This window comes from Mytilus californianus, unplaced genomic scaffold (assembly GCF_021869535.1).
Source record: "Mytilus californianus isolate M0D057914Y unplaced genomic scaffold, xbMytCali1.0.p SCAF_1, whole genome shotgun sequence".
Taxonomy (NCBI): Eukaryota; Metazoa; Mollusca; class Bivalvia; order Mytilida; family Mytilidae; genus Mytilus; species Mytilus californianus.
In genome coordinates, this window is record NW_026262581.1 from 9,426,493 (window position 1) to 9,438,962 (window position 12,470).

Sequence of the window (12,470 nt, forward strand, 5' to 3'; positions counted from 1 at the left end):
AAGTGAACATCGAGGAGATCGGGGAACAGTAGTGCTGTTACAATTAAACTCATCATAGATGCCAGGATTGAAATTGTGTACGCCAGACGCGCGTTTCGTCTTAAAAAGACTCATCAGTGACGTCACGCTCGGATAAAAAAAGAGTTAAAAAGGCCAAATAGAGTATGAAGTTGAAGAGTATTGAGGACCCAAAATTCCTAAAAATAAAACATTTTCGAAATATAGAAAAAGAGGGGCAGAATACAGATTTCGATCCGGAAAATTAACAACGTTTGAGAACTTTATTATGAAACAAACATTACTGACCAACTTGAATGAACATATACTTAACCAACAGAAACTGAAAATATAAAGAATGAAATCATTGATACAGATGTGTACTGTGTGGCTTTAAAAACAAACTAGAGGTGATAAAAAGCCTGTATATTGAAAAATACCAAATATCTCATAATCCTATGCACAGTAAAAGCAAACGTAATGTCAGAAATTTTTCGCAACTGAAGGGTTGTATTTTTGACAAAAATTTCTGAAAAGCCATCATCAAAAATACCACGATTATTCAATCTAAACTCTATCTGAATATCATTCAAGTATATATAGGAGAAACGTGATAGAAGTCAAATGTGGATCAGAGCACCTGATATCATCCCCCACCCCTTGTTTTGGTGGGGCTCTTGGTTGCTCAGTCAAAGGTATATAGGGTTTTGTAGTCTGTTGTTTGTCTTGTCATCTTTTTTTCTTTTGATTGCCATGATTTTGTCTGTCTCTCTTCAACTTATGAGTTTTGAATCTCCCTTTGCTAATTTTCTGTCTCTTTTTAACATATCATGGCACATCTCAATACCAGCTGACACATCCATACTTGTGACATTCATTTATTACCATCTTAATTTTGATCTGGACAAACTTGTTTAGAGGAATCCTTCAAAACTAATTGCTTTTAGACTAAATATTATAGAAATTACAAAAAGAAGCTGTATAACAAAGGGACAACAAAAAAAGTCAAAGATCTAGAGAAACTGACTAGAAAAACAAAAAGACAAACAAGTTACAAATATGTATTATTTAGAAATTATTACAATTTCAAAATTTGTCAACCAATAACATATTTTTTTTATTTTCCAACACAAACAATCCATGATTTAGACAAAATATCATAAAAGAGATAAAGACCAAAAAGATAAATTTATTCCAATAGCAAAAGTATATATCATGTATACAGCAGCATGCATACAAAAAGGCAGATCCAGGACAATATAAGGGCAGAATCAATACAATTTCATATCTATCTTAGTATAAATGTTATTTTGTTCAGAAAATTTGACCTTTACCTTTACCATGCACTCGGTCACACCTGCTAGACAATATCTGGATCTGCCTCTCTCTGATAATTATCACAACATCAGCTATCTACAATATTTCATCATCTTTAACAAAGATTAACAAATAATAAACACCTCTTTGTACCTTTAATACTTTGAAACAAAAACAGCTGATAATTAAAATGACTGAATAAAACATCTGAAAATGAATCCTTTTGAAAATGAATACAGGTTCCATTAAAAAAAACTGATACCTCTTTAATACTTTGAAAAAGAAACAGCTAATAAAAAACTGACTGAATAAGAAATCGGAAAAAGAATCCATCTGACATGGGTGCTTTTTTTTTAAGTGTTGTTTTAATCAAAGCAATATTTTAGCTTGGTTTAGAATTGATTGATTGTTGTTTCCTTTGTAAGATCCTGTTTAAGATTTGAAATTTCTTTTAATAGAATGGAAAAAGATTGATGGATTTTCAATATTGCCTATATTTTAAGAAAGGAATATTAGTGTTTTGTTCTAAGTTTCCATATTCCTGTAAATATGGTAAAGTATTTTAAATTAGAAATATGTCCTGCAATATAATCTTCAAATTGTAAACAAATCAGAACAATATAAGACAGAAAAAAATAATAATCAGAGATAATCAGTGTAAATTATACAGAAATCAGTTATTATAAATGTAGTTCATTGTATACAAGGCACACATATGTATTTTACTGGATATGCATGTAAAACAAAATGAGCATTTTCTGACATAAAATTGAGAATGGAAATGGGGATTATCTTTGATAGAGAAATGATTTAAAGTTACATTTTGAGGACTGTATAATTCTTCATTACAGTATCGAATACTGTCAGAAGTATGTTAACTTAAGAAATAAAAAAAATCCATGTCGGTCATTTAAGTACAAAGTGCTTTGATTTGTTCAGTAACACCAGAAAATAATTATGAAGATGTTTTTATGGGAAATTCTTCATGTTTTTAAGTGTTAAAAATATCAAAACACCACATTATTTTCACCAACAGGAAAAGTAATTGTTTTACAAAAAAGGTAATACTGAATTTGCTATCTGATATTTATATTTATAGAGATAGTGTGATACATCAGGGCAGATAACTCCATGTAATTTAGAATAAATTAAAAGATTTTTTGTCAGAAAAAAGCACAAAAGAAAATATTTTCTATGTGAAAAATTACTTTTGTTTGAACATTTGTTATCTTTCAATACAAAAATATACATTCAAATTGTAAAATTATATTTGTTCACTTGTTATAGAAATTTAATCAAAGACATGCTAAAAAACATTTTTTTTAAATTCACACACAATCATGACACTATTTCATTTCATAGCAATATTGATGGTTAACAAAAAACTTTGAGGATTGAATATGTTATTGCAAAATCATAAAAATGAAGTACTAACCATAAAATACTTGTTAACACGAAAATATTTTCATCTGATTTTATTACAAAGAACTGTAGTACTTTTAGTAAGTAGTAATTTAATTGTCAATATTTCTTAATTTGAATGCAAATATTTATCAACTCCTTGTTCTATTTTTACAGATTGGACCTAAAACCAACAAACAAATTCAAATAACAATGCACCATAATGTTTTTAAATGAAAATAAAGATTACCTTGATTAACAAAATCGAAGTCATGCTGACAGAATAAACAATGACAAAGCAATAAAATTGGAAAAAAATAGTTTGCAGACAGGCAGCATAAAATAAAGAATATTCTTAAATACTAAAAATTTACAGTTAAGCAAACTGTTCTTAATAATATCAATACAGAAGAAATGGAATAGAAGCAGTATACATCACTTTCAAAATTAGTAAATACACTGACAATTGCAAATGACCTAAAACTGTGTGCTTTCATCATGATCATGTTGTTTCAAACATGACAAAACAATTGTTTGAACTTTCTGATTTAAAAAATGGTAATATAATAATATAAATCTGTGCAAAATATTTGTAATTATATGTTCCTGATATTTACTTTAAAAGTATTTATTGTATGAATGCATATTATGAGTTTGATTGGCTTGTAGGACATCATTATTAGGAGAATAAGCTTGAGTTGGATTGATGAGATTAGAATTTGTCACATGGCTATCATCTGGTAATCCAACTTGCATTACATACATTTCATTTGGAAGCTGGATTTGTTGTCCGTCAGCTGATTCCATAATGAGACTGGTTACCGGTGTCAGCTGATGCATGAGAAACTGGTGACGACTATCATCAATCACTCGTATGGGACTATCAGCATGAGAAGCTTGTTGTGGCCCTTTATTTATAACAGAACTAGTATCACTACATGCTTCATCCGTATATGTTGAACTTTCTGTAAATTGGACAGGATAAAGTTGGCTGATATCAGTGCTTTGATTTAGATTTGATGATGGCATCACATTTTCCATTGTTAGAGATTCATTTCTTTGTGGCATCATAAGGTTAACATCATAACCTGGTTTGATAGCAATATCAACATACCGACCATCCCTCCTTCTTTTCTTATCCTCTTTCGTTTCTTTGGAATTAGAAATGTAATTATGTTCGTTGTGTTCAAGTCCTTTATGGGTTTTCATGTGCCGAGCTAATTTACCACTTTCCTTAAAAGATTTACCACAACGAACGCATGGATAGGGTCTTTCATTTGTGTGTGTTCTCATGTGGACTTTGTACTGTGATGCTGAGGCAAACTTCTTCTCACAAACTTCACATCTATAAAACTTTCCAAAAGCCATAACTTTAATGTCATCTAAACCTGCTTTTAAAGCATGTGATCGCTGATGGGTTCGCCAAGTATCAGGATATTTGAAATCCTTTCCGCACTGTTCACATCTATAATTGGCATTGTTGCTGTGTGACAGCATATGTTTGGCTAGATTACCTCTTTGAGAAAATGACATTCCACATACATCACACATGTGAGGTTTCAAATTCACATGTGTTCTCATATGGACTTTAAGTGCACCTTGTGCAGACAGAAATTTTCCACATACTTTACACTCATATTCAGTTCGATTGTTGTCATGCGTTCTCATGTGAACGTTGAGTGTGTCTTGTTGTTTAAAACTTTTTCCACATAAATCACAAACAAAGTCTCGAGACCCTGAATGAACTATTTTCACATGTTTGTTCAAACTGTTTCGTGTCTTATATGATTTGTTACAGATATTGCATACATGACTTGTACAAATAATAGAATGGAGTTTACGATGTGTTAGAAGTCCTCTACGTTTTGTAAAAACTTTTTGACAAATTCCACAAACATGTTTGCCATCTTCTGTGACCCATGAATTATATGTTCTTGTAAAATTTTCAGGTTCGTCCAATTGACAGTTATGTAGTTCATAATTTTCTCTATCTGTAAAAACAGCTAGACATGACCGACATTCTAATCTTTTCTTGTGGGATTTCTTGTGTTTGGACATATTTGTTTTTAAATAAAATGCTTTATCACATATCTGGCATTTGTGTTTTGGTGCCTCATGAAATTTCACATGTGATTTGAATGTATCCTGACGATGAAATAATTTACCGCATTTTTCACATTTAAACGTCTTTTTGGTAAACTGAATGGTATGATATTTCATATGCTTTGATTTCATATGCTTTCTTAATTTAAATTTTGTTTTAAATGTTTTTTTACAGCAAGAACAAATTATCTTTGTTGAAGTGTCTGCTTTGTGTTTGACAAGATGCTGTTTTAACAAGGAGCTAGAATCAAACATTAGGAAACAAGTCTTACATTCAAATTTGTTATTCTTGTTTTTGCCATGCTTTCTATCTTGCTTTTGACTTTTACCAATATATTTTGACTTGCTCATCTTTCTATTAACTAAAGGTGATTTTGAATTTTTCATCGTCAGAATTGCTTTTGATGTCTTGCTATCATCTGTTTCATCATCTTCCTGTGCTTTCATTTTTGTAAGGCGCTTTTTTGGATGAGGGTATTCTTTGATATTTTGAGGTGTGGTATTAGTCTTTGTATTTTCTTCTTCAATGCTTTTTAATTCATCCAAGCTTTTATCAACAACTTGAACAGCATTTTGCACGATTTTTTCAATGTCATAGTTTTCCGTTACATCAGATTCAAATCCATTTGTCTCACTGTTATTATCTGAGAATTCAATAGTTGTTCTTTTGTTGGCTGAATTATTTTGCTGATCTTTTCCACCTTGATTCTCATTGACTTCAGAAGAGCAAACTTCGTCAGCTTTGTTTGGATTTATTTCTTGTCCAGATTTTGCAGCAGGAACACTTAAACTGCAAGCTGCATCTATAATACAATATTGAATATTAATTAACCATCACTTTGGTAAACAAAAGTTTCCAGCTTTAATTTGATGACTTGTTTTAATTTAATTTAATTTTTCTTAGATTATATTTTGAATTGTTTAAGTTATATTTATTGTTTCACATATTCTGACACTGACCACAATAAAAGGCGGATTATATGTGAAAAAGTTTAACTATTTTCATGATTAATTAAACTAAATTAACCTATTTACATATATTTGTACCTGTCCAAAGTCAAGAGACACACAACTGTTTATTTTTTTCTTTTTTAGTCTTATTTATAATAAGATATTTCATAAGAAATCTCAGGTATTTCTAATGAGTTGTTTAATAATTAGTCTTTATTAAGGGATTTTATTTTGATTTTGATTTAATAAAATAACAAAAGGTACATAAAAGATCAAGTTAAACGGTTTTAATTTATAAAAATTTATATTTTGACATTACAGATGACAAAAGTATAGGTACAAGAAAAATTCAAGAGTATTAAAGTATCAGAAAAAAGGGAGAGGCTAATGAAAACAATCTTATAGTACATAATGTACCTCACCTGATAAAAGGAAATCATGCTATCTTACATTCTTGAATCAGCCACTGTGTATTTGAGTAGACTTGATAAGCAATCATTAACAATGCAGGAAGACCAAATCTTGTGCAATGCTCAAAGTAAATTCATGTGCAGAATTCGATTGATTGATTGATTGTTTGGTGTTTTATGCCACTTTTAGCACTATTGGCTATATTGTGATATTTAGTTTTTTATTGGAGGAGGAAGTCAGAGTGTCCTAAGAGAACCACCAACCTTCTGCAGGAAAAATGACTATCCTAGTAAATAAAGATTGGAGGTGCAGAATTCGACACAGAACTAAAATATTTTCAATGTTCATTGTTAATCCTTCATTTGACAGTCATTGTATTAACAAAACCATGGTATTCTCTGCATTTTTTGCAGGCTAGGCAAATCTTTAATACAAGTTCCTTAAAACTTGACTTACATACATTAACATTATTGACTTAAATAAGAGGATATTTGCTGGTGGAAAAAGACTTTAAATTACTGCCACAAATCTATCCATGTGCTAAATTAGTTTGAGATCATTTAATTATTTTTTGTGTTCTATCTTTTCATATTAATATTGTGTATTGTTATATTTATTTATTGATTTACAAACCTAACAAGACAAAAGTGATACTGGATTACTGTTAATTAACTTACTGTAACAATGTTTAACAAATTCCTGCATTACACTGGTATTTTGATTCATAAATTGTCTCCCTTCAGTAGATCCAATGTAATTAGATGTCTGTTTGTAAGGATTGGCCATAATCATCACAAACTCTTCTCCATAATCAGTCAATTTCAAACACTAAAACATAAAACAAGTATATTAGAGATATACATGTATATTAAACACAATCTTGCTAGGTTCAATTGCTCTCATCATGATCATCAGTTCAAAATATTGTAAACTTTTCAAATTTTTTTTCATTGTAAGGGAATCCCAGAACCCTGTGTCTCACCTGTGACTGCTGCTGTCAGTGTAAAAGTGTAAATATGTTGACTGCCAAACTTGAGACTACAAAAATCTAAATTCTGTTTAGGGTGCAGAGTGCTATCTCTTGACTATGAAGGATTCTTCAAATTTCATAGTTTAACAAAGTTATTCCAGTTATAAAATCCTAAAAAAAAAGACTGTAGAGATATGTCTCCCTTTATTGCAAAAAAAATGGAGAATGTGTCCATGGGACACAGATGATGCCCACCCTTGCATATAACATTATAAAGGGAAATATCTCAAGAACAGTAAAAGTGATGCCACCCAAACCCGAACTTGATCTGTGTTTTGTGGTAATAAGCATTATATATAATTTTCATAACATTTGGTTGAGGCAAAACTAAGTTAGAGAACAGAAACGAAAAATTCAGCAATTTTTCAATTTGTAAAGGGGAATAACAGTAGAACCGTAAAAGTGATGTCACCCAAATTCACTCTTGATCTGTGTTTTGTGGTAAAAGCATTAGGTATAAGTTTTATAACATTTGGTTGAGAGAAACTAAAGTTGGAAACGGAAACTAATTTTGGGACGTAAGGATGTACAAGGGTAACACTTTAATGCAGTGGGGGCATAAAAAACAATATACAGAATATTTCAGGTTTCCTCAGACCAAGGAAAATTGAAATGAAGGTCTATAAAACAAATAGGTTCCCTGTTTTATACAATGAAATGTTTTAAACTTTGATTGCTATTTTTCTTTCTATTCCAGTTCTTTTACAACATTAATGTTTTCATAGCTTTATGTAATAAACTGTTAACACAGAGATATGTCTCGCCTTTTTGTAATTTTGATAATGCAAATGTTGAAATTAAAGTAGCAATACTTTAACATGTAAGTTATGCAAATATTCAAAGCCAATGAACCATGACTGCAGGTACATGGCTTAACAATCTCCATGGAAATGAGATGTGCCAATGCTAATGCAACTGCATACCAAATAACATTGACTTATCATAAGTCATTCCCTTTAAACAAACCTTAACACAAACATTAACTTGTAAACTATGTAAAAGTTTCAAAGTCAATGAACCATGATGGAGGGGATGGAGCTATATAATCTCCATGGAAACGAGACTTGCAAATGCCAATAAATTTGCATACAAAATATCATTGACTTTACATTAGTGGTTCATCTTGAACTGATCTAATCACAAACTAATACATGTAAACTAAGCAAAAGTTTCAAAGTCAATAGACCATGACTGAGGGGGCGAGGCCAAATATTCTCCATGAAAATGAGATGTGCCAATGCTTATATAACTACATACCAATTAACATTGACCTACTACTAATGGTTCCCCTTGAACTGACCTAACCACAAACTAATACATGTAAACTAAGCAAAAGTTTCAAAGTCAATAGACCATGACTGAGGGGGCAGAGCCAAATAATCTCCATGGAAATGAGATATGCCAATGCTTATACAACTGCATACCAAGTATCACTGACCTTTCTAGTGGTTCCCCATAAACTGACCTAATCACGAACTAATACACATAAACTAAGCAAAAGTTTCAAAGTAAATAGACCATGACCGAGGGGGCAGGGCTAAATAATCTCCAGGGAAATGAGATATACCAATGCTATTACAACTGCATACCAAATATCATTGACCTACCACTAGTGGTTCACCATAAACTAGACCTAATCACAAACTAATACATTGTTGACGCCGCCGCTTCCAACACCGGAAACAGCATACATACGTCTCGTTTTTTTACTCTGTCAAGGCAAGACAAAAATCAGTTCATTCTAATTATAATATATACTCATTAAGGAGGCGTTTTGTTTCAGATAGACTTATGTTTACACTTTGTACTTTAGACTATACATATGATAGAAATTAATGACTTTTACTGCAGAATAATCTGACCTACCATATTTTCAATAATCTGGAATATTGTGGTCAGCTCAAGTACACTCTTTCCTACATTTAGAGGCTCCCTTTGGGATGACTGTCTATTATTATCTGTACTACTAGTATCTTCAACAGATAGGCCACCTATAAAGAGAAAAAAATAATTATGGTAGACACATATTAAAGGAGTAGGACAAGGAAGGCCTAAAGTTTGACATAAAAATGAATACACGACATATCAACAGTTACACTAAAAACCAATAATAACAATCTGAAATATGCAAATTAAAAAAAAAAATTTAAACTGTTATTATTGCTTCACTTTTTGCTATACCTTTTATAGGTTACCAAATGGTATAGGTTTTGAACATTATCATAAGGTGGTTTGTAGTTGTTGTTGTTCACATACTTTTTTTGTTCTATGGTGAATAGTTGTCTCTTTGGCAATCATACCACATCTTATTTTTGTATTGTGTTTACTGCGTGTTTTAGACTGTGTCATATGTTAATACATTAGCTTCAAATGTTTGATATTGTTCTAGTATCATCTATATATATATATGTAAAACTGGACTCCATGCATTACATTAACCAATTAATTTTGATTACTCTCAACTAACTTTCATCTCCAATGATCTGTTGTCCTGCAATTTCCAGGATACTTTTCCTCTGTACATCTGGCAGATTTTCACTTCTCTGGATATCATTTCTGTTACACTCCACTTTGTCATCCATTTTGTTCTAACCTTAATTGGAAAACGGGTATACATATTAAAATAGTAATGTATAACAACTGCACAATATCTTTTGAAAAAGATAAGTAAATGTGAGATTTTCATTTGAGCTTGAGTCTTCCAAAGTACACATAGGATAAAGACAAAAGTCTGGCAGAATAGGTATGACAGGGGGACTTCAATAATATTTCCCCTCCCCCTTTTTCATAACTTTTTAAAATTAATTAAAAACTGAATAAATGTATAATAAAATATTAGCCTTTATGATTCTTAATTCCAATAATTGGACCAATGAAATAGCTCTTTTGCTCTTTCTTTCTTTGTGAAAAAAAATGTAACCCCCCTCCTCCTCACTCATAATTAAGTACCTATGTTCCATTAGTAAAGCGGTATCTGCTTTAAAATACCCTTCTGGAACACCTGAGATTATCATTGGTTTTTGTTGGAGAAGGAGTTGCTCAGGTTCTTAGTTTTCTTTGGATTGTTTTGAAGACTTGTTTGTCTTTTCATCATTAGTTTTTTTGGTCATGGTATAATTTTGTGTGTTTTCTTGGACAAGATTTTTTGTACCTTTGGAATCAAGAACTCTCCTGTAATTAAATCCATCAGAGTTAAAGTTTGAAAACATGATAGATGATACAAATCAAATAATTTTATTGGTGTAAATTCAAATACATGTACCAGAGGTGGATTTGGGTGGGTGGGTGATGGGGGGGGGCTCAGGGGGCCCGGTCCCCCCTTTTGTTGGAAAAATTTGGTTGATTATATAGGGAATCACTGAAGCATGATTGGAGCGGGCCCCCTCTTAGGCAGTCAGTGATGATACCTGCCACTACAAGCTGACATATAATTTACAAAATACAAATACAAAAATAAACAAAAACAAAAAATAAAAACAAACGTAAAGAGACATATTTTCTAAATGATAAAAGACAAATATTTTAGTTTTACATTGCGAGGAGGTGTTTCATTCTTTATTAACAAGAAAGTACAATAAGCTTTTTCTTTACACCATTATTTGTTTAAGGTATCATATTCTAGCTACATCATAGCCAGATATATACATGTATAAGTACAAAGTTCTTTATTTTCCAATAAAGGGCCCTTTAAGTGACAAAATGACAATAATACACAATACATCCTCATTCATAACACATAAAAATGTATTGATGTCTCTGGCTACATCTACACCTGTACAGTATCATTACTTTTCAAAATGAAACTATTTCTTCTTGATTAGACATATTAACATGATTAATTAAAGATAGTAATTTGATGCTTATGTCAATTTTGTCATTAGACATGTTCACATTAAATAATCACTGTGTGTTTAGAAATTTTATTTAAGGGCATATGATACAGTTACAGGTGAGATAATCATACGTCGCTAACGTATTTTATTATTTTTCGTGATGCCAAACTGTGACATATATTAGGAAAAGATGCATTTTTCAACTCATTTTTATCATCTAAGCTTGAATTCTTTTTTCGAATTTCGGGATGTCGGGATTTAAATTTGTTTAAATTCGGGACCTCGGGATTCCATGTTTTTAAGCCCGGGATTTCGGGATCAGGACCCCTCCTACCCCCCCCCCCCCCCCCCCCCCCCCTTAAATTTGGAGTAAATTTGTCTTAATTTTTGACATCATTTACTTCTAAAAGTAGCACATGAAGGTATATTTTTTATTACATATTTAAATTGACTAAGTGAAAAATAGCTTGTATGCAAATTTTCGTAAAATAATCACCGTGGGATCAAAACTGTATCGTATGCCCTTACAAGCCCTCATCGAACCTCGATAAAATTAGTCACTGAAAGGTCATGGTCATTCCTGTTCTGGCCTGGTGTAAATTATAGAATTTTAAAATGCATCAATATACACATGATTTGTTTCGATGACTTGTCGTAAAAACCCAAATTTTCATGTAAACGGTTACAAGTACAGAACATGTGTATGTTTGATAATGTAAACATTATTCATGCAAGTGAAAATTACTACTTTTTACCCATGAACCTGTCTTTGTTTTCATTCGTCAATAGATGGCGCTGTACATATCCTGTCTACTGCAATGGGGCACACGGAAGGCATCGGTGCGATCTTGCAGACGAGTCAGCATCTCCCGCAAAGTAGTGGGTCAGCAAAATGATATGTTTTCGCTTTTCTTTTGACATAGTTATAAAAGGGCTGATCTATTAATAAATGAAATTAATAAATGTGTATTATTAATTGTTATTAATGTACTGGAAGTTCAAGTTCAAAGAATTTTGTCACACGTCAACTGCATGGTCTTGCTTTATACCAAGTGCGTCACAAGAAACTTAGGGAACTACCATTTAACTTCAAAGGGGAAGGGGGGTATGGTTTTTATGCCCCCGCCGTAGCGGAGGGGACATTAAGTTTTACCCTAGTCCGTCAATACGAACGTATATGTACGTCCCAAAATTGATCAAAATTGGTTTCCGACGGTTCTCTTTCTTTAGTTTGCCTCAACCAAATGTTATGAAACTTATACACAATGCTTATTACCACAAAACACAGATCAAGTTTCAATTTTGGTGGCGTCGCTTTTTATACCATTCTAGAGTTAAGCCCCTTTGCAAATGGAAAAATTGCTTAATTTTTCGTTTCCATTCTCTGCCGAGGGGGTGGACAGGGGGTACCTAGCTTCTCCCACCTC

At 31.9% G+C, this 12,470-nt stretch overlaps 1 protein-coding gene across 1 annotated transcript; it reads right to left on the reverse strand.

Annotated features, from left to right (window-relative positions):
- Nucleotides 1-1,044: 1,044 nt before the first annotated feature.
- On the reverse strand, nucleotides 1,045-11,840 carry LOC127699241 (zinc finger protein 267-like). Its single transcript, XM_052203001.1, has 5 exons — nucleotides 11,799-11,840; nucleotides 9,678-9,803; nucleotides 9,077-9,201; nucleotides 6,858-7,008; nucleotides 1,045-5,621 (listed from the first exon to the last, which is right to left on the reverse strand). Exons 2-5 carry the CDS (start codon nucleotides 9,790-9,792, stop codon nucleotides 3,334-3,336), a joined length of 2,679 nt encoding a protein of 892 aa, XP_052058961.1. The 5' UTR covers nucleotides 9,793-9,803; nucleotides 11,799-11,840; the 3' UTR covers nucleotides 1,045-3,333.
- Between the last annotated feature and the right edge of the window lie 630 nt (nucleotides 11,841-12,470).

Coding starts and splice junctions, on each gene's coding strand:
- LOC127699241 (XM_052203001.1), bottom strand. CDS start 9,792: ATGGATGACAAAGTGGAGTGTAACAGAAATGATATCCAGAGAAGTGAA. Junction 9,202..9,677: donor ACAGATCATTGGAGATGAAA/GTTAGTTGAGAG, acceptor TTCTCTTTATAG/GTGGCCTATCTGTTGAAGAT. Junction 7,009..9,076: donor TCCAGATTATTGAAAATATG/GTAGGTCAGATT, acceptor TTTATGTTTTAG/TGTTTGAAATTGACTGATTA.